The following is a 22592-nucleotide window of genomic DNA, read 5'->3' on the forward strand; positions in this document are numbered from 1 at the left end:
TTTTCTGTATTACTTGACTTTTCCAGTAAAGTTTCACCTACTTTTAAAATCTGTATCTAAAAAAGGTTTGGGCAAGTTACAATAGGCTATTTTGCAGACATGCAGTTGAATTGTGATTGCACATCTAGAAAAGGTTAAGATGGCTTCAAAATTAAGCCAAAGCAATTGAGAACAATTGTAACAATAGTCTCCAGATGTAGCCTAAAAATCTCCAGCACAAACTTGATCAAATGTTTATGTGGTTTAATTTGTCACCAACATTAGATAGATAGATAGATAGATAGATAGATAGATAGATAGATAGATAGATAGATAGATAGATAGATAGATAGATAGATAGATAGATAGATAGATAGATAGATAGATAGATAGATTCTTCCACATGTACACTTGGAATGCAAATGATTAAAGTACATGTTCGAGTGAAGATAAACATGCACATTTCCTCTGTTGGCACGCAGTGATGCCCGCAGGAAGGTGCAACAAGCGCTAGTTCGTAAGGGATGCGGCAACGAGCTGTGTTTGACTGACAGTTGAGAGCATCCAATTAAAAACGAGTCATTTCTGACAGTCGCGCTAATCTCTGATATTGGCCAATCAGAGAACGGATTAGGCGGTCCTTATGCAAATGTGTTGGCAAGGGAAACGAAACCGCTCCATTCATCCTCCCCATCACAGAGAAGAAACAAATAGGTGGCGTTTCTCTGTTGAAGTATATTTGACTCACTTTGAGCGATAAATAAAAGACCGGATACTTCTCTCACAATATTTGGGTGAGTAATATTGTATCTGTATTGAAATAGTTATCTATCTGTCTGCCATTTCATCATGTCAATTCATAATGCGCGCATTGCTCCTCCAAGCTTCGCTGAATACAACATATAGATTTTATATTTCAGTTAGTAACACTTGATAAATAGATCCACATATACTAAAACACATTAATACTATTGCATTCACTTTTTCTTTGCTATAAAGGGACAAATGTTTTTCAATAATGTGCCATTACAACTTTTACTTAAAAAAGTATTGCTATGTTGTTTAATCTTAGTCATGCATTGCTATATCGTGCATTCATATTGATGTTATTAAAGTAAGATTAAACCAAATGTAATAATAATATTGTATTAATTGTATAATAATAATAAACTCATAATTGTTCATTTGGTTTTACATTCAAATGAATGTCAAGTTGGCTTGTGGTTTTATATCCTACTGACGACTTGGTCTGTTGCATTTATTAGTCTGTGCAGTTGGCACAAGCCTGTGGCGTTAAGGTTTGTTTATGAATAGCGCGGTGCCAGAAAAGTTCATGGATGCGTGGATGCGAGTCAGTGTCGTGTTTGCGCCACGCATGTATGAGTGGGACAACATGGCTGTGTCTCAATATCTATAGTCAGCTGCGTTCCTAGGCAGCATTTTTGGCCATCAAAAGAGCCTTATTTTGGGCATCATAGGGGACTGCAGCATTTCTGGGTATGTATAGTATTTTGGGCACCATGGACTCATGTAGCATTTTTTGACAATTATAGGTGCCTGCAGCATTTTTGGACGTTTTCGTTGAGCAGCATTTTTTGTGGGCATCATGTGCGTACAGTATATTTTAGGCATATTTCGTTGCTCTAGGGTTGATTTTGGGGCATCACAGGTTCATACATTATATTTTAGGAATATTTCATAGATCATATTTGGGCATCATGAATGCATCATTCCTAGTGCATTGAGCATTTTTGGGAATCATGGACTTGTGCGTCACTTTTGGACATTATATGTGCTTGTAGCATTTTTGGGCACCATATATGTGTGCAGCCTTTTTCTTTCAGCAGCATTTTTGCCATTACTTGTGCAGATTACTGTGGGCATCATATGTGTGCACAGCATATTTGAGACATATTTCACAGTTTAGGGATCATCTTTGGGCGTCATGGATGCGTGCAGCATTTTTGGGCATCATAGGCACATGCTAGGTTTTTTTGGCATCATAAGACACATGCAGAATTGTTTAGGCATTATAGGCCGTTGCAGCAATTTCGGGCATTATAGGTGCATACAGCATATTTCTAGGGATAATTTTTGGGCATCATGGATGCATGCAGCATTTTGTGGCATTGTAGGACACTGCAGCAGTTTTGGGCATCATAAGCTCATGAAGCATTTTTAGTCATAATAGGCTTTTAGAGATTTTTTAGGTATCAGGCACCAAATAAGCTGTCTAGGTAAACAGCATACACAATTTTAAAACATATCCCATGTCTGTTCCATTTCTTTCTTTGTGAATGTGTGCTCTTACATTTGTAAACAATCTGCATATAAGCATTCAACTTTAATAAATAATTGACTGCTCTTTGAGTGCTCTGTTCACTGGTCACCAAGTGCTCACCACTGAACTGTCACTAAAATGATCAGCAGCGAGTTGTGAGAGCATCGGCGTGTTGGCACCACATCTGTTTGCATCCATGCTGCCATTTGGATGGGCCTACGAGTGGCCATGAAGCTTCAATGAGCTCAGTATGTCTCACGGGCACTGCTCATTAAGCTCAAATAATGAATGGATGCAGAAGTGATTATGAAACATGGCAGAGGGCAGACATGTTGGATGGTTTCAATGGTGAGAAGAGTGGAGGGCTACGGCCTCATTACTTCATCTGACCATGACACACTTCAGTTGCTGAAGAGCAGGGTGATTATAAAATCCGTACTTAGTTTGAAATGTCTGAAAAGTTGTACTGTTGTGGTGGAACATGGCAGCAGCTTTGTCCTTTAACTCTGTACAGCCTGACATGTTTTATTTTTAAAGCATTCTATTGAACTTTTTGACAAATATAATGAATATATTATTTTAAAAAAATGTGCATGTGTTTTTTGTTGAGTACCATATTTGATATATCAGGCTTTTATGGTCCATATAGTATGATATTTGAGAATATGTAGCTCATATTTGAACATGAATGATGGCAGATATATATAATACAATACAATCTTGAATGAGAGATGTACACAAAAGACTGCAGGTTCCCAAAGAACATTTCAGTCAACAGTTATTAAAATATTTTTTTTCCTACCTTTACTTATAAAATTCAGTTAAACGTTCACAGCAAAAAGGCACAAGAATTACACTAAAACCGACTTGCTAAAAAAGCATAAACTATCAATTATATGACAGAAGGCATGCACAAGATTGTGTGCAGCAAGTTTTGATCAGGTTAATAATTTAGAGACCTCAGAAATGTTGCGTATTGAATATTATTTAAAAATTTTTAGGTGAACTAAAAGGCTGTGGATGGGTCATAGGGTCAGCACACACACGTCCAGCCGTCCCCTTGATTTTGTCCCCTACAAGACGAGAGCAGTGGGCAGTATCGCACTACACTCACACGCATGGCCGACTGACTGATTACCCACGTCACATGCTCTGGTTTTCATGGAGATGGATGGCAGATTTAAAATGGCTGAGCTCTGAAAGCCACACACAGTTGTCAGCTTTTTGGCGGGACTGATCTAATGTCCTCCGGGCAGCTCGATATGGAAAAACAAAGGAATGCCTGCATGGAAGAGTGGATGAGGACTGTTGCGTTTTGTTCCCCTCTCCGATAGGATCTTGTTAATATTGTGCATGTTCGTCATGTCAAACAGAAGTGCTCTGGCTTGTTTTCTTTCTGTTAATCTTTTTTTCTGATGTTGTTGTTGTTCTTTGCTGTGCTTCCTATTCTGAATTTGAATGAGAGGCAAGTACAGTGTCATAACGAGGGGATGCTGTCAGATACATTTAGCAGCTGGAGTTATCGGATGACGCCCTGGGGTGTTAGAAACAAACTGTTCAATGCGCTTACCCAACATGTTACAGCATATAGATAAGGCAGGATATGAAATTCAAACCATGATAAGGCTGATTTTGAGAAGTAGGACTGACTGTTCCATGGCAAACATAGTGTTGGCACAGAATGATGCCCACTGTGCTTCCAATCTATAGATAGCATGAGCAGCACATCCTTTAGGATCTGACTGCTTGTCAGTTTCCAGCCTATTGATTTGAACACAAATTGATTTTACATTGAACTGACAATAGAAACTAAGCCTATATGTAACATTTTCACCTCCCGAGAGATGATATTTCAAACTTTTGATGTTTACAATTGATTTGCACAGTTTTTTTTTTCACTGGAACCATATCTGATCTCACAAATTGTATGTAGTGCATTTCTTTCAGAAGCATTGAAGTGTGCACTACATCGACTGCCCAGACTGGTCACCACATTTCATAATCCCATTTACCCCCCCCCCAAGTACCATCCTTGAGAGGGCACAGTTCAAATACAGCCTGCCAAGCCACTTAAATCAAATGTAGCACAATAAAATGAACCCAGAAAGACTGTGCACCTGTGTGACATGCCGTTCTGAATACTAAATACTGATTTTGCTCAAAGTTGTATTATTGCAGCATCTGGAACAGCCGTTTAATGGTACAATATTTTGTTCTGCTTAACAGAGATGGATGGCATGAGCTTATTGAAATCAACTCTTTACAATGTTGCTGTTTTGTACTCTAGTAGTGGCAGAACCTTTAAAACCTTTCCTAAACCACAAGCATGGTAATGATTTTATAATGTTTTGTTTAGCTGGGGGTTAGTTTATCATCTGACAACCATCTTATGTATAATTTTTAAATTATACAAGGAAATGAACTTAAAAATATAATTCACCCAAAAATTTGAATTCTGTCATTGCCATTTACTTCCATAGCATGGAAAAATACTATGGAAGTTCATGGCTACCGTCAGCTTTTTGGTAACCAACATTCTTCAAAATATCTTCTTTTGTGTTCAGCAGAAGAGAGAAACTCATACAGGTTTGGGACAGATTGAGGGTAAGTAAACAATGACAGAATATTCATTTTATGGTGAACTATCCCTTTAATGTCTTTTAATTTATATATTATATTATATAAATTAATATTAATGTTAATATTATATTGCTTGTATGAGACTAAATACCAGTCAACATTTTTATATATATGTAAATGGATAAAAGCCTGTGCAAAACTTGCCGCCACAATGTTGGTGTTGGTTTTGTGGTAGGATTCTGCTTTATTGTGTTGCTGTGTAGGTTCTAGGGCATTACTAGGTGGTTTCTGTGGTGATCTAATTGGTAGTTTACTGGCGAATTGAAATGAGCCCACCCTCAAGTCTCAGATATCATCGTCTTTAGATTTGACTTAAACTCCTACTTCTGTATAAATCTATGGTTTTTCATCTGACATCATTTGACAGGTGAAAATCAGCTAAAAAGTCTAAATGCCTATAGAAATAACATACCTCTACTCAACAAGCTTCACGTTTCAGGACGAGTTTGCATTTGTATTAGGGGGTTCAAGTCACTCACCCTGTGTGCCTTAGCAATAACACTAATTGGTATTACTATTAACCCCTTTTTTACTCCTTGCACAGAATTATCTCTAATTCAGAACATAATACATTTGGTTTTTGAGGAAGCATTTGGGAGTTTCTTTGTATTCTGTGGAGTGGAACTATAGTGCTTTTAGGTTCCTCAAAATACAACATTAGGCTTCTTTGTATTTCCAGCCATTAGCCGCAACGGTGTTGCATTACCAAATGACAGTACTTAGTACATACAATATTTTGAGAGGTAGAGAGCATGTGCGGTGACCTTCACTGGGTTGCCCTCTTCTCCTGAGAGAGGAGAATATGTTTCTTCAGCACTGGAGTGGGGAAATATCACTATAGAAACACCAGAGGGTCTAATTTAACATGATGCCGTGGGACTCGTTTAGAGCCAGTAAACATGACTAGCTGTTTATCCCAAAGAAAAAAATATTGCTTAGGGGTTGCGCTTTCATAGCTCAGGAGACGGGATTCTCAGCTATGTTGCATTTTAGAATCAACTTTGTCTGAGATGTTTCTCCTGAAAGTCCTTAATGTAAAAGAGATCAAAAATTAAAACAAATTTGACTTTTTGGCATTGTAAAGAGCTCAAATAAATTACCCTGCTACTTTTTGATTCTTTTTTTTTTTTTGTGAGAAATGCTTAAATTCAGAAATTTCTGAGCTTGATTTCAGAATTTGATCTTTTGGCAATCAGAGCACTTGTTTTTGAAAAAGCAGGAGTCTTTTACCCAAAGGGATAGTTCGCTCAAAATTGAAAATTCACATATTCAACCTCGTGTCATTCCAAAGCTGTATGACTTGTTTTTTCTGTAGAACATAAAGCAAGATATTTTGAAGAATGTTTCAACTGTTTTTGTTCATATACATTGAAAGATAATGGGGTCCAAAAGAATGCTGGACCTTCACATATAAACAAAAACACAGAGACAAAATATCCTCTTCAAAATTCAAGATGCATCTACAATCATTATTTTATTGCTGTTTAGGCATTTGATGCTTTTAGAAGATCCTGCGTTTAGTGTCCCAGCTTAGCTACAGTCCTGCAGTTGTTAAGTGATTTGTTTGTCTTTACCCTGTACCCCACATGGGACCCAGTAGCCCCTTGCCTACTGCAACTACCTTAAATTACTGCCCTGAACCATCTGCCACCATGCCCTGTGTGTGTGAGTGTTGTGCATTAGTGGCTGTGAGAAAAAGTACAGTTAGAGACAGAGAGGTTTGTTGTTACTGACAGAGAAAGGGGAAAATAAAGGGACTATGTATTTTCCCCACTGATCTGTTCATGTATACTTGAAGAATCTCCTTTATGCTGGCTCTTTTGCTCACAAAAGCTCCTTTGACTGACGTTGATGATGATGACTGACAGTTTTGGATGTGCCCCTTTGACTCCAGATAAGCATGGCTGACCTTTAGCGCGCATATAGTCCAAACAGCTGCATTATTAATGCCCACTATTGGTTGTTATGCCACATGAGTCAGTGGAGAATTTTATGACTCACCTGTAATTGAACTGCAGTCATGAGAAGGTGGCATAAAAAGCTTCAGGAGTGACGCAAACATCCATAAAACTTTTGTAGATTGAGAGAAGGATCATAATATTGACCTCAATTTCTGATCATGATTTTGCATTTTTCCAACTTACTGTATATATTACTTATATTACTGGATATACAGTATCCAATTGTTATAACTTATATACAGTAATGTTACATTTAGTGAAAAGTTCATTGAAAACTTTTGGGGAAAATTTTAATTTCAGAATAGTAGTTTGTGTCCCTTTTGCTTTAATGACAGATGGCCAATAAATTCTGAGAAAAAAAAATATACACACACACACACACACACATGTTTACTTAGCTATCTAAATGGGGACATTCCGTAGGTGTAATGGTTTTTATACTGTCTTTTTTTTTATTCTATCACCCTACACCTAAACCTACCCCTTACAGGAAACTTTCTGCATTTTTACAATTTAAAAAAAACTTTGTTTACTTTATTTTTATACCAGTTTTACAAATGAGGACGTACCCAAAGGGAGGTTTTTGGAGATTTTTGTCAGGTTTAGCTCACTTTTGGGTACAGATTTGTCCCCAAAATATAGTTAAGTAGGTACACACACACACACACATATATATAGTATTTAACTACTTTACTTTGCTGAAAAAACAAATATGACATCAGCTATGGAAAAAATTTTGAATTAGACAAATAGAAATAAAAAATATTTATAGAGGGACCTCTAGGTATTGGTCGATAACTGATATGGTGTTGTTATATATCATACATCCATAATGCTGACATTAATAGTGAAGAATCTTAAATATTTATTATTCTTCTTATATATTTATATTCATAAATATATATAAATATATTTCAAATTCTATTTTGAATCCCTTTTTTTTAATGCGGTCTTACATTTTTGGATTTTGGTATAGGCCAATTAGGCTATATATTTTTGGTATAATTATATTTTTGTGCATGCATGCATGCTGAGTTACTGGTTAAGTTTCCTTGAGATAATTCCTTCCACTGAAATGGCTTAAATTTAAAGGGGTCATGAACTACCTCTGTTTTTTATTTTTGTTCTGTTGTACTGCTGCTGTGATTTAGGTTAAAAATGCATAAATACTCAGTTCATATCAAACAATCTTTTTAACAGACAAAGCAATAGTGATCACTTAATGAAAACAGTTACTCACATGACTGTCAGATAGTCTGCACAGCATCGTCTTTTAGTTTCAATCTTTTTGAAAATTCCTCGTCGAATTGTGCCTTGTTTGTAAACGAATCTGTGGTAAATTGAAGTAAACAACTTCAATTATTGAGGCGATCTGGAACTTAATTAAAAATAAAGTTCATCCACTCTTTCCTAACGTTGGGATCAGAAGGAAGGCAATGCAAAGACTGTTTTTTTCCACAGCTTGGCACTGCACAGCATCTTGTTGTCTTTAGAGCCATCTTTATCGTTTGGTTTCTGCATAGACCTGCGCGTTCGCCTCTCTTGTAAACACTACATGCGTGAATCGGTGGGCGGGGCTAAACAGACAGTGATGTCGATCTTCTTCTGCGGAGGCAGCGCTTATCCACATTATTACATCATAGAGTAGAACATTCCAAAAGTTGTCTTCAATATAAGCTGTTTTTAGACTAACGACAAAGTTTTGAGTTCTGAAACTTACAGGATATTTTTATAGCACAATGACCTCTTATATGCCAAAAGATCAATTTTGGTTTCGCAGTTCATGACCCCTTTAATTAATTGCAAAATTAATTTAGAAAATAGTAAATCAAATATAAGATGAATTGATTTTGCTATTTCATACGACGAAAGAACAAAAATAAGCCAAGGATAACATCCATTCATGGCATAGCATCTAACCAGTTGTTATTTGCTGAATTTTGTGACACAAGGGTTGTGAAAGCTTCCTGGTCTGTTACCAGGACAACCAATTATTCACCAGTGGTATCATCCCAGGGTTTTGATAAAGCACACTTGTAACATGCCACTTTTGTCCACCATAAAAGGGCCGGAACATTGTTGTGAAAATGCTAGTAGTGTCCTTACAGGGTACTTAATTCAGGTTCAGGTCAGTGACGCTCAGTCGGATGTGTGTTTGTGTGCTGGACTGGTGCATATGTGTGTGTGTATCCTGTTTCACCTTTATATGTCAATAATAATACATTTTAGTAATCTCTCTTCAGATTATAGAAATTGTGGTTTTAAGTTGTTTTTACCCATATTAGTTGCTAAAAACATGTTTTCTATCTTTAATAACATCTGTAAATACATCAATATAACAATATCAGTTTCATGATTTCTGATGCATTCTCAAAAGCACTAAATGTCATTTGTAATCAATTATCTAACTATATCGAAATAATGCAAAGAAAAGGCAATGATGATGGAACGATGCCACAAGAATTATTACAGGAACAAGGAAAGCAGCCATTTATCCTTGTGTTGTGATTGACAGGATTAGATGAACATGCTCCTCCCAAACCTTCATTTGGAGCTCCATTTGTTTAAATGACAGCTACTTTATTGCGTTTGATCTATTATGTCTGACTATGCAGATAAAACCCACTTTCTGTCCCTGTGAGGTTCATGGCCCCTGTTATATTGAGCTGTCACAGGGAGTTGAGAGAGAGAGTTAAAGGCAATGACGGAAGACAGTGGTGACTGGAATTGGTGGAAACTCTCAGCAGAGACACATGCGCTCAGGCAAGAAACTCAAAGATATGCCACAGTAGTTTTTATTGGAATGAAAGGTCAGCAGTCTTGATGGAGTAGTTAAACCAAACATTTTAATTTGCTGAAAATGTACTCACTCTCAGGCCATCCAAGATGTAGATGCCTTTGTTTCTTCATTAGAACAGATTTGGAGAAGTCTAGCATTACATCACTTGCTCATCAATGTGAATGGTTGCCGTCAGAATGAGAGTCCAAACAGCTGATAAAAACATCACAATGACCCATAAGTAATCCAAATGACTCCAGTCCATCAAATAACATCATGTGAAGCAAAAAGCTGCGTGTTTGTTAAAAGCAAATCCATCAATAGGTCATTTTAACTTTAAACTGTTCCTTCTGGCCAAAATAGAAGGTCATAATCCATAATAACACTTCATTCAATGAAAAGTCCAACCCCTGTTATCCTCTCACATCAAAATCCACTGACATATTTGTTTAAAACAGTTTTCACTTGTAAACGATGCTTGATCTGTGCATATTTCTCTCCTGATTCAGATGGCACAACTTTTTTACTGGAGAAAGCAATATTATGGATAGAGGACTCGTTTGAATAAAAAAAAGTTTTACGGGTTTTTTTTGCAAAAACACAGCTTTTTTTTCTTCACAATGTTAATTGATGGACTGGAGTCATGTGGATTATTTGTGGATTACTGCGATGTTTTTATCAGCTGTTTGTCATTCTGACGGCACCCATTCACTGCAGAGGATCCATTGGTTAGCAAGTAATGTAATGCTAAATTATTCCAAATATGTTTTGATGTAGAAACAAACTCCTGTACACCTGTACATTTTCATTTTTGTGAATGCTAAATAGGAAAGTTACAATTTACCATACTAATGTCTGGGTAATGCTAGTCTAGCAGGTGAACCAGTGCTGCCAAACTGGTGAACTACTATCTGACCTCCATTGTTATATGACAGGTTCTGTGTGTTTCTCAGGGTTTAAATCTAGAAATCTTAAAACTACTCTTTCATCTCTCAGTTCCTTCTGCCATTTCTGTGTGTCAATCTTGAAAGAGTTTGCAGAGGGTCACTGAGGTGAATAAAGTCTGGAAGAGACTCAAATTGAGTCATCTCTTCTTTTCTCGTTCAATCTCTGACAGTTGCAGTACAATGTCCAAGCCTTGGAAAAAAAAACTTTTCTCACCTGGGATCCATTTAAGCGCCAGACCTGTATGTCTTTGTACGTGTGTTTATTTGTGTTTGTGTGTGTGTGTGTGCATCTATGTGTGTGCGCTGTGGTAGAATTAATCCACTGCCAATATCCCAGTGTCCAGCACATCTCGGCTCCCAGGGTTCTCATCTCATTTGGTGGCTCTTAAAAGGAGCACTCACAGACTGATGTGGCTGGAATATCAAAGACTTCAGCAGTGACCACACAGGCAATCACTGTCCATCGATCAATCCGAGTGACAATGGAGAACTGATGAAAGAGAGAAAGTGATAGGAGAGACCATGAAACAAGGCCACAAAAGACATTTGCTACATTTTCTTACTGACGGGAAGGTAACAGCTATGTGTGACTGAAAAAATCACGGAAAGAACATGAAGCAGAATTAATGTGCATGACGTCTTGGCCTCATCACAGGAAGTTTGTGAGAGCTATTCATTTTTTTTATTTTATGGTCTTTAAAGTCAACATAAAGTCAAAATAGACTATATTTACTTGCTTAAAAGTCAATTGTGCAAGTTATTCTAAAGAAGCAACAATAAAACAATATTTACCGGATGTCAGCTAGGTAGCAAGGGGAAAATAACCAGTAGTCAAATAGCCAAAATAATGCAGACTTGTACAAATACTAATACAAATAATATTACTACTACTACTAATAGCAAAAACAAAACAATTTGAAATTACCATTAGGAAATCTTCAGGCTCAACATCTCAGACACATCTTGGTTCCCAACTAAATCTATTCCTGTTCTACATTTTTATACTATTTGTATATAATGTTTTTCTTGTAAATGCATCGCATTACTGAAATAAAATATGCAAATGCCATTTCATGTTGACTTTAAGTTTATATACATATAAGTACATCTGGAATGCAGTGTGACATTCCATCTAAAACTCTCATACAATATTTTTCATAAAAAAGTACATGCCATTTTTATTGAGACTAATATTTTTGTTTTTAAAAAAATAAAATTTTCATACCACAGATTCATTTAAATTGGTTGATAGTGTTCAACTAGTGTAGGCAAAATAAATAAATAGATAATTAGATAAAAGGTGGAAAAAAACTAAGAAAAGGTGACCAATTACAGCATGTAAAACCAGACATTTTCCAGATATACCAGACATATACGTGCATGTAAATATGAATTTAAAATCTTGATTTTTGAGTGTACTTCCAAAGAGTTGAGTCTACTTCCAATTAACTCCTTTGATATTCCTGAGAGGAGTTTAATGTTTGCTTTGAAAGAGCAGATGTTGGAAAGCAATCATTTACCTGTTCGGAAACTTAAAGCTAACCGTGTAGCCCTTTCTGGCTGCCCTTCAGAAGTTTGTTTTTCACTGACAAGCCAGCAACCTCTAGGGCAGTTGCATGTGGTTTAAGCAACTTAAAACTTGAAGCATTAATCTGCAAAGCCTCACAGAAAAGCATCACTTTTGCTCAAAGAAAGAGAAGCGGCGTAGTGACGGCAGCACCTTTACATGTCTCACACATTTCTTCCCTCAGCACCGCTAGACTAATCCGCAAGCAGCCGTCATAATCCTATAGGAGCCACAAAAACGCAAGCATTCGTTGATAAGCAGAAACGTCCTCTCGGGTGGCAAATGAAGCAGGAACTGACTCATCAGACAGAAACTCCGGAGAGATTTTATTCCACAGCAAACAACTGGGAAAAGAAGACTGAGTTTCTATTGTAACTCTAAAACCCAATTAATCCATTATTTCTCAACACAAGCCAATCAGAAGATTAAAGGTTTTTGGTGTACCTTGTATTTTTTCCCATTCATTTTTAGACTGCCCATATTTCTTATCAGCTGAGGTGCTTTTGGAAGCTTAGTTTTCTGCAACATTTGCTCTCCTGACAGACATTAAATTGGGCCTTGTCCATGGCTCTGGATGGGACTGCTCTGTCCAACCTTCACCTTGGACACCAAACACAGCTGGCCTCTGGCCCTCTTAAAAAAAAACCTCCACTCCCGTTCTCCCTCTTTAACACTTCCCTCACCTTCCAGACCTCAAAGGCCCTTTTTAAACCTGGTATTATGATGGTTTTCGTCAATCTGATCAATTGCCGATGACATTAAATACAGGCGTAAACGGGTTCTAAAATGTTTTGAGATAGTCCACTTTGACCACTTCCAGAGGAAGTCAAAAATGATGAAAGCACACCACAACAATCGATTCCATCTTCACTATATTGAGCCAAAACTATTGAAACACTGTTACCATTCATATCAATCCCAATTAATTGTAAGCACTGTAATAGCTTCATTTATTCAATTGTATTCATGCGCCACCTAATCGCCACCCACTTACCAAACATGTGAACGTTATGGGACTTATTACGAGAAAAGCGCACCAAAACAATAATTTCCACATATGTTGAGCCAAAGCAATTAAAATTCACTGTTACCATTCGTATCCTTTGCCAAATGCTTGTAAACAACAATTTATTCAGTCGTATTTGTGTGACATACTTGTGGCTCCCGTGAAAGTTATGTAGAGTGTGACAAAATAAGAGGGGAGGGTCCAGACGAAATCCAAATACAAGTGGTCACAGGAGACGCATTTAAAACACATGGTTATAGCAGGTGTAAATGGCAATGCCTCTTGGATGACCACTTGCGAATGGGTGACTGAAAGTGCATCTTAATACCAGGTGTAAACAAGGTCTTTATGTTTCTATTTAGTCACCTTGATCGCGGTTCCTTACCACCCTCCTCTCCAGCTCACCGTGTGTCCCTTGTTGTCCTCATTGTGTGATATAAAGAGATACATGCTGGTAGACCTGATCTGTTGTTCTGAATTGAATTGTAGAAATGGGTAAAAAGAACAGGTCAAGGGCGTGCTACGAAAACAAAAGGGTGTCACCCTGCACACATTTAAAGACAATCAATCAATCAATGTACTGTGTGTACTTACATCAAAAAATAAGTACAATGTACTTATTGTGTTCATATTGTATTGCAAAGTACTTCTGCTACTATTGGGGTGGGATACGGGTAAGGTTAGGGGCAGGTTTGGGGGTATGGGTAGGTTTAAGGGGTAAGGTGTAAGGGATGGGTCAACAGTGTAATTATAAATGTAATTACATAAATTAATTACAGATGTAATTACATACAGGGGACATTAAATACAGGCGTAAACGGGTTCTAAAATGTTTTGAGATAGTCCACTTTGACCACTTCCAGAGGAAGTCAAAAATGATGAAAGCACACCACAACAATCGATTCCATCTTCACTATATTGAGCCAAAACTATTGAAACACTGTTACCATTCATATCAATCCCAATTAATTGTAAGCACTGTAATAGCTTCATTTATTCAATTGTATTCATGCGCCACCTAATCGCCACCCACTTACCAAACATGTGAACGTTATGGGACTTATTACGAGAAAAGCGCACCAAAACAATCATTTCCACATATGTTGAGCCAAAGCAATTAAAATTTACTGTTACCATTCGTATCCTTTGCCAAATGCTTGTAAACAACAATTTATTCAGTCGTATTTGTGTGACATACTTGTGGCTCCCGTGAAAGTTATGTAGAGTGTGACAAAATAAGAGGGGAGGGTCCAGACAAAATCCAAATACAAGTGGTCACAGGAGACGCATTTAAAACACATGGTTATAGCAGGTGTAAATGGCAATGCCTCTTGGATGACCACTTGCGAATGGGTGACTGAAAGTGCATCTTAATACCAGGTGTAAACAAGGTCTTTATGTTTCTATTTAGTCACCTTGATCGCGGTTCCTTACCACCCTCCTCTCCAGCTCACCGTGTGTCCCTTGTTGTCCTCATTGTGTGATATAAAGAGATACATGCTGGTAGACCTGATCTGTTGTTCTGAATTGAATTGTAGAAATGGGTAAAAAGAACAGGTCAAGGGCGTGCTACGAAAACAAAAGGGTGTCACCCTGCACACATTTAAAGACAATCAATCAATCAATGTACTGTGTGTACTTACATCAAAAAATAAGTACAATGTACTTATTGTGTTCATATTGTATTGCAAAGTACTTCTGCTACTATTGGGGTGGGATACGGGTAAGGTTAGGGGCAGGTTTGGGGGTATGGGTAGGTTTAAGGGGTAAGGTGTAAGGGATGGGTCAACAGTGTAATTATAAATGTAATTACATAAATTAATTACAGATGTAATTACATACAGGGATTTTTGTTGCAATGTAAAAACATGTATGTACACAATAAGTGCATTGTATCAAATTATTAATTTAAATGTAAGTACATAGTAGTTAAGGCCACTTAATATAAAGTGGGACCAACTATTCATTAAAAGAACCACCTCAAAAGAGTCATCCATCATTTTATAGTTTTACTGCTGAAAAGTGGTACAGGAAACATGGTTACAGGGAAACTACTTCACGTTATGAAAATAGTCATTTTAAGAATTAACAACAGGGCCCAGGCAGCACAGTTGAGTGAGTTCAGCTGAACACAGACAGCTTCAGAACAGTAAGTGCAACAAATACCTTTTCACACAGCCACTGAAAATAGAGTAAAGATCGATCTAGTGATTTCAAGAATCAATATCGGGATAGTTCAAATGAACATCGCAATTAATTGGAAAAACCTATATTTTTACCCATAGTTTTCCCTACTGATTGAACAGTTTATTTTCACAAATTTTGAAATTATCACAGTGTGTTTCACAAGTGTGCACAGAAGATGCTGCTAAGCTGCACCAGTCTGGGGCCTGGGCCTAGACCAAAGTACAACAAAATTCAGTGCTGTAGTGTATGTTTGCTTAAACAACAATCCAAAACCAGTGGGATAAAGTTGTTTCCACAAAGTGTGTTCAACTGTTGTTACAACTCCCAGGTAACCACACAACTCGCTCACAGGTTCCAAAGCGAAATGGGTGTAGATTAACTTTCATAAGCCCCTCCACCAACATTGCTTTCCAATTTGAGCCATTCTTCATTTCCTTTGCAGTTTCATAGAAGGCTCTGGAGTAATGATTGACAGATTTGGTTTCCTCTTGCACGCCGGCTCTTTGAGCAGTCACTCATTACAAACGAGTTAACAAAGGTCGGCCTGTGGGCATGAGTGCTTGCAGAGTTTGATGGAAGCCTTTCTGATTGAAAACAATAGTGGATTGTCTCACCAGCCCCAAAGAATCAGCTTTCCAGAGCCTTGAGGCGAATGTTGTCAGCCATACAGTTCATTAACCACTTAGATCTTTAATTAAACCCCCCTGTCTAAAGTTACCTAATCAGAAAGATGCCAAGATTAGCAAAGCCACCAGACCACAGAATTCCAAAAAAGGTCAGCGACAGAGAGGGAGTGAAAAAGAGCAAGAGAAAACGAGAGGAGATGAATGCTCACCTCTGATTAGTCATCATGATCCCACTAAAATGACCTTCCATCAGGGGGAGAAAATAGCGCCGTGGGCGACCGGGTCTCAGAACGTCTCAGATGAGTTCCTCTGCAAAGCTGCTGCTGCTGTATTCCGTAGTCATGTGCCCCTCGTCAACTATTTAGACCTGTTCAATATTTAATGAACTTTAATAATCCGAGAGCGGAGATAATGACTCATTAACGCAGTGCCTCATTTGTCATATGTGCACCCAAATATATCCATTTTCAAAGCCCAGGGCAATTTGGATTTGGTTTAATATATCTCGGATTCAGCCAGAGGCAGACATGTTATAAAACATAATGTCATGACAAAGTGTAAAACCCCAAAAGAATAGCAGGCAACAGCTGCTAACAGAAGACAGAGAAATGGAAACATCAGCTGTGACTAGTTCTAATCAGACTGTACTTTACACAGCATTGTAGGTAAATAACTACAAGAGTAACAAAGCACAGTAAATGGTAAAACTATTTGCACTGCAAATCAGTGTATTTATAATTACAACATTACATTAAAATAAAAGAAATACCAGTTTGCAATATTAAGCAGCATAACTGTTTTAGGGGGGGAATGGTTCATCTTAGTCATGGTTCGGTTTGTATCACGGTTTTAGAGTCATGGTTTCGGTATGGTATGTGCTATGTTTAGGCAAAAACTATACTGTCAAATAAAAATAAAGAAAATAAGAATAATCTATCTAACTACAAGCAACAGCACAAATAAATACAATAGAGTAAAGATACAAATAACATACATTTTTAGGTACAGAAATTGAATAACGTAATGAAATGTAAAACAGCATTGCATATTTGACTGTATATATTAAAGACTATTCTTGATTAAAGTTACAAAAGCTATTCAATCAAGAGCAGTGAATGATTTCTTTGTTGTTGCTGTTTGATTAATATTAAGAAAGTGCTGTCACTTTAAGAGAATGCTCTGATCCAGTGCACTGATACAGTATGTTCAGCCGGCTATGTCTGCTATAGGATACTTACCAAGACGGGCATTTTGACATAATTTTTGTGTGAATTTGTCCATTTAAACACAATACTTCAGAGAGAGCTTAATATTTGCACGCATTCTGAGGCGCGAGTTTGCGCGCTTCGGATGAGCACAAGCACAAATCTGGCCCTTAAATGTTTACACTGGCAAAGCTTAAATGAGTTTAGCTTAAACACAGATATCAACGTGTGCTGTTCAGGTCTCACCTGTGCGCGCGCGCCTCAGAACCCGGGTGATGACGGAATAAATGCTCATATTCCAGCATACGGCATTTGCATTGAACAAGAGAGAATATTTTGTCCACGTTTTAGACCCTACGTGTTATTTATAGCAAACCATTACAGATGCGTTGTCAGATTTAAGTTGAACCGTGGTCCTGGCGCGTGCCGAACTGTACTGTTCGATTTTTTTCGCGCGAACCATTCCACCCCTAAACTGTTTTGTACAGCTAAAATAACTGGAAGCAAATGACACTTTCAAATGAAGATATTTTTGATGATATTTTTGAACTAACACGTTCAAGAGATGGACTAAGACATGGTCCTTTTTCTGGGTCTTGAAAGTGGTAGCTGCATTACTGTCTATGCAGGGTCAGAAAACTCTCGGATTTCATCAAAAATATCTTAATTTGTGTTCTGAAGATGAACGAAGGTCGTTCGGGTTTGGAAGGACATGACGGTGAGTAATTAATTACAGAATTTTAATTTTGGGGTAAACCATCCCTTTAAGATGAAGTGGATAGTGTTGAAAAAAAATTACTTGATTTTATTTTTGTGATATATATGATTTTAAGTTTCAGATTAGTTTTAGTTTGTTACACTTGTTCATATATTTTAGCTTTAAGTTTAGAAATTGTTTACCCTGATCACTGATTGGTTGTTTTACATGTCAGTCTGATGGTTGATTCACATAACAGAGAGCAAGAGTGAACACCCAATATTTCATTGATTTCTAAAGTATTATTTTCCTGTTCGTTTGCTCCATATGGCTTAAACATTAACATTTAAATCTTTAATGTTGTTTCAATTTTATATAAACATATTTGTTACACTAAATGACAATGGAACATTATTTCACCCATATTTTAACATTTTATTTTCACAATAACACGTTCAAGAGATGGACTAAGACATGGTCCTTTTCCTGGGTCTTGAAAGTGGTAGCTGCATTACTGTCTATGCAGGGTCAGAAAACTCTCGGATTTCATCAAAAATATCTTAATTTGTGTTCTGAAGATGAACGAAGGTCGTTCGGGTTTGGAAGGACATGAAGGTGAGTAATTAATTACAGAATTTTAATTTTGGGGTAAACCATCCCTTTAAGATGAGGTGGATAGTGTTGAAAAAAAATTACTTGATTTTATTTTTGTGATATATATGATTTTAAGTTTCAGATTAATTTTAGTTTGTTACACTTGTTCATATATTTTAGCTTTAAGTTTAGAAATTGTTTACTCTGATCACTGATGGTTGATTCACATAACAGAGAGCAAGAGTGAACACCCAATATTTCATTGATTTCAAAAGTATTATTTTCCTGTTCGTTTGCTCCATATGGCTTAAACATTAACATTTAAATCTTTAATGTTGTTTCAATTTTATATAAACATATTTGTTACACTAAATGACAATGGAACATTATTTCACCCATATTTTAACATTTTATTTTCACAAGTTACCTAAAACATTAAAGAAACAAAGAATCATGGTCATGTAGTTCTTCACCTGAATTTATTTACATTTTAACAAAAATGGTGAAATAGCTCTGACTGATGGCTTCAACAGAAACGTATACCATTGATTATTAACCTCAGAGCTCAATGTTAAGTGTGCCTTGAACGTTTTATCTCTTTCTCTCTAGAGAAAATGAATGAGAACTCGACTTGAGAGAACATGAAGTACCATTTAATTAACAAAAGTCTTTGTTAATGATAAAAGTTTTTGGTAATGATACAATCTTGCTCTACTCTTGATTTTTCAAATACTTGAGGCAGAAGTAATGAGAAAGGTGTGAAATTGTGCAATTCTCCGTTGCATTACTCCTTCACTTTAATCTTGTCAAGAGACCTACTGTCCACAATACATTTCTGTTTTTTATCGCTGTTGTCAGTCTATAAAGCAGTGGTTCTCAACCTTTTTTTCCACTGGGCCGCACTATGGTCTAAGTGCAAGTCTCACGGGCCGCACGCATATCACTTACATATTACATCACCAATACAAACCAACCAGATTTATAATATTATAGCATAAATATTATAAAATCTAATCGATTACATTCATTCAAATAAATAAATAATTCTACTCACCATTAATAAAGCACCTGATGCTGTCGGGAGCTGACCAATTTTGTGAAATTCATCTCGAAAGGAGTAACAGCACAAGGAAGTTGCGATTGTAAGTTGCAGTCTGTAAGACGCGCATGGAAGTGTGATTTGACGTGTGACATTGCAGAAAATGTGCATTTCGATTTTCTCCCTTAATAACAAATTTGTCCATTCTGATGCTCAATTTTACTGAACTAATGGCTGCTGATTACTATTTAAATTGAATTCTGCTAAAGTGCGTGCTTGTAAGTGTTAAATGCGTAAGGTTAATTACGTGAGAAGCCGACAGGTCTGCTCCTGTCTGAAAATCATTTATGAAAAACAAAATTATTTTACATAACAAAAACATTATAGCTTATATTTGTTTAGTACATTTTTTAATTAATGTAAAAACTAAATTGATTTGTAAAACTGAAAGTAATTTTTTTTTTATTTGTGTTCACCATGGTGGGCCGCATTTGAATTTCTGTCTGAAAATCATTTATGAAAAACAAAATTATTTTACATAACAAAAACATTATAGCTTATATTTGTTTAGTACATTTTTTAATTAATGTAAAAACTAAATTGATTTGTAAAACTGAAAGTAATTTTTTTTGATTGTGTTCACCATGGTGGGCCGCATTTGAATTCGTGACGGGCCGCTGGTTGAGAACCACTGCCATAAAGCATGAATGTATTTTAATGGCTCTTTGCCCAGCTTGTTCACAGAGAGGTGTAGAAAGATGGGGAAACACAACAGCAAGCTTGCTCCTGAGGTGCTTGATGACTTGACCAAGAGTACAGAGTTCAACGAAGCTGAGCTGAAGCAGTGGTATAAGGGGTTCCTGAAGGACTGTCCATCTGGCATCCTCAATCTGGAAGAGTTCCAGCAACTCTATGTCAAGGTGAGGGAAGTCAAAAGGATGCTTTCCACATTAGATATACCTACTCTCAGTGTGACCCTCAGGTACATGAAGGAAATTTAAAAAAGACACTGAAAAATATTGTCAAGGCTTTCCCTGTTGAAAAAACCCCCAGCAAATGCTGGTTAGGTATGTTTTGAATCATGGCAGCTGGTTTGAGCTGGTTTAAGCTGGACCTTAGCTGGTTAAAGCTGGTCCTAAGCAACTAGTCAGGACCAGCTTAAACCAGCTCATGACCAACCAAGGACCAGCTTAAACCAGCTCAAACCAGCTGCCAGGCTTCAAAACATAACCAGCATATTAGGGTTGGTTCACCCAAATGTGAAAATTCTGTCATCATGATTTAGTTACACTCATGCTGTTCCAAACCAGTATGACGTTCTTTCTTCTTATGTGGAACACAAAAGATGTCAAGCAGAATCTTGACCTTCATATTTCCATAAAATGAGATCATTACGACTAGGGACTATAAAACTACAAAAATGATGAGAAGTCGCTATACAGATATCATAAAAATGGTGATTATCATTTTGGGGTGGACTGTTCTCTTAAGTAGGGCTATGTAGTTAAGTTACTAAAAAGTGTACTAAAAGCAAGATGCTGTTTTGTGTCTTTCAGTTCTTTCCTTATGGCGACGCTTCAAAATTCGCCCAGCATGCCTTTCGGACATTTGACAAAAACAATGATGGTACCATTGACTTCAGGGAGTTCATCTGCGCGCTGTCCATTACTTCCAGGGGAAGTTTTGAGCAGAAACTCAACTGGGCCTTCAACATGTACGACCTGGACGGAGACGGCAAGATCACACGCATGGAAATGCTGGAGATCATTGAGGTGAGGGATTCAGAGAAGGCACTGCATCACATAATAAAATACGTGTTTGCTTTAGAAGTGTGTTCATCCCATTTTTTTGGGCTGTCTCTGATGTCCAGGCAATCTACAAGATGGTTGGGACGGTGATCATGATGCGTATGAACGAAGATGGGCTGACCCCACAGCAGCGTGTGGACAAAATCTTCAGCAAGATGGACAAGGACCACAACGACGAGATCACGCTGGAGGAGTTCAAAGAGGCGGCCAAGAGCGACCCCTCCATTGTTCTTTTACTGCAGTGTGACATGCAGAAGTAAGGAAGGAGAGGAGGAAGATGAGTGAAGTGGGCTGGGGGATGTAGGGAGGGGAGGAGAACCATGTACAGACTTCTAGAGAGATGTAGGTAATAGAGCATGAGAGAAAATGTACATACAGTTAAGTTAGACTGCATGATAATCTTGGGAATGTTAAGGGAATGATTATGGCCATTTGGAATGATTAGTCAAAGTAATGCAAGAGAGGGTCTTTTCCACCCTGTATCACTTATTACACATTCTGTCTGCTTTCCAGCCTCTAGAGAGAGTCAGAAAGTTCAAAAGATTGAATCCTTAATACAAGATGTTTCTTTCCTCAAAAAAGGTCTTTTCTGAGCCAACTAACTATATTTTAGGATTAGAAGCATATTTGAACAATTTAATGTAAAAATTAAATTTTTTAAAGATACAAAATGCATTTTTAGGCCTGAAATTATATTAGGGATACACGATATATCAGAATTAATATGGTGTAGAAGCAATTTTCACTCAGAAATTGCCAGTACATTTCACAAATAATTACAAAGAAATGGCAAACAAGACATAAATTAAAGAAAGACTGAAATAGTATTTCATGTAAAACATTTTAAAATATTCATCTTTGTTTTATTTGTTTTACTACAAAAAAAATCATATTATTTAGTGTTACTGATTTTTTATATTTATTGGTGGATATTGAAATTACCTGGTATTTGAGACACTTAATAGTTCATGCTCATTTCCCCTATTTTTACATTTAGATGATCTTTGCTGTCATTTAACACTCACTTGAAATTAATCTTTAAAAACACAAATCATTAAATAACACTGTTAAATATAATCTTTAGCAAATGAATTTCCACTTTTCATACTGTACATTTTTATATAATTTATTTAGAAAAAATAGAAATGAATTTATCTATTATTCATTTATCTACAGAAGCAGTGTCGAGATTACAAGAAAAAGGGCTTCCGTAATTTATCGGTTATTGTGCATAACAACAATTATCTGCTTATCGGTATCGGCCACATGTTTATAC

General features: G+C 36.9%; 1 protein-coding gene across 1 annotated transcript; it reads left to right on the forward strand.

Annotated features, from left to right (window-relative positions):
- The first annotated feature begins 671 nt into the window (after positions 1-671).
- LOC107584273 (visinin-like protein 1) lies at positions 672-22085 on the forward strand. Its single transcript, XM_016270828.1, has 4 exons — positions 672-773; positions 20242-20428; positions 21065-21280; positions 21379-22085. Exons 2-4 carry the CDS (start codon positions 20267-20269, stop codon positions 21574-21576), a joined length of 576 nt encoding a protein of 191 aa, XP_016126314.1. The 5' UTR covers positions 672-773; positions 20242-20266; the 3' UTR covers positions 21577-22085.
- The last annotated feature ends 507 nt before the right edge of the window (positions 22086-22592 follow it).

The sequence above is a fragment of the Sinocyclocheilus grahami genome, unplaced genomic scaffold (assembly GCF_001515645.1).
Source record: "Sinocyclocheilus grahami isolate Dianchi unplaced genomic scaffold, SAMN03320097.WGS_v1.1 scaffold58.1, whole genome shotgun sequence".
NCBI classification, from domain to species: Eukaryota; Metazoa; Chordata; class Actinopteri; order Cypriniformes; family Cyprinidae; genus Sinocyclocheilus; species Sinocyclocheilus grahami.

Excerpts from the sequence above, each read along its gene's own strand:
- LOC107584273 (XM_016270828.1), top strand. The coding sequence starts at position 20,267 with ATGGGGAAACACAACAGCAAGCTTGCTCCTGAGGTGCTTGATGACTTG. Across the intron at positions 20,429-21,064 it reads TCCAGCAACTCTATGTCAAG|TTCTTTCCTTATGGCGACGC; the intron begins GTGAGGGAAGTC and ends TGTGTCTTTCAG. Across the intron at positions 21,281-21,378 it reads AAATGCTGGAGATCATTGAG|GCAATCTACAAGATGGTTGG; the intron begins GTGAGGGATTCA and ends TCTGATGTCCAG.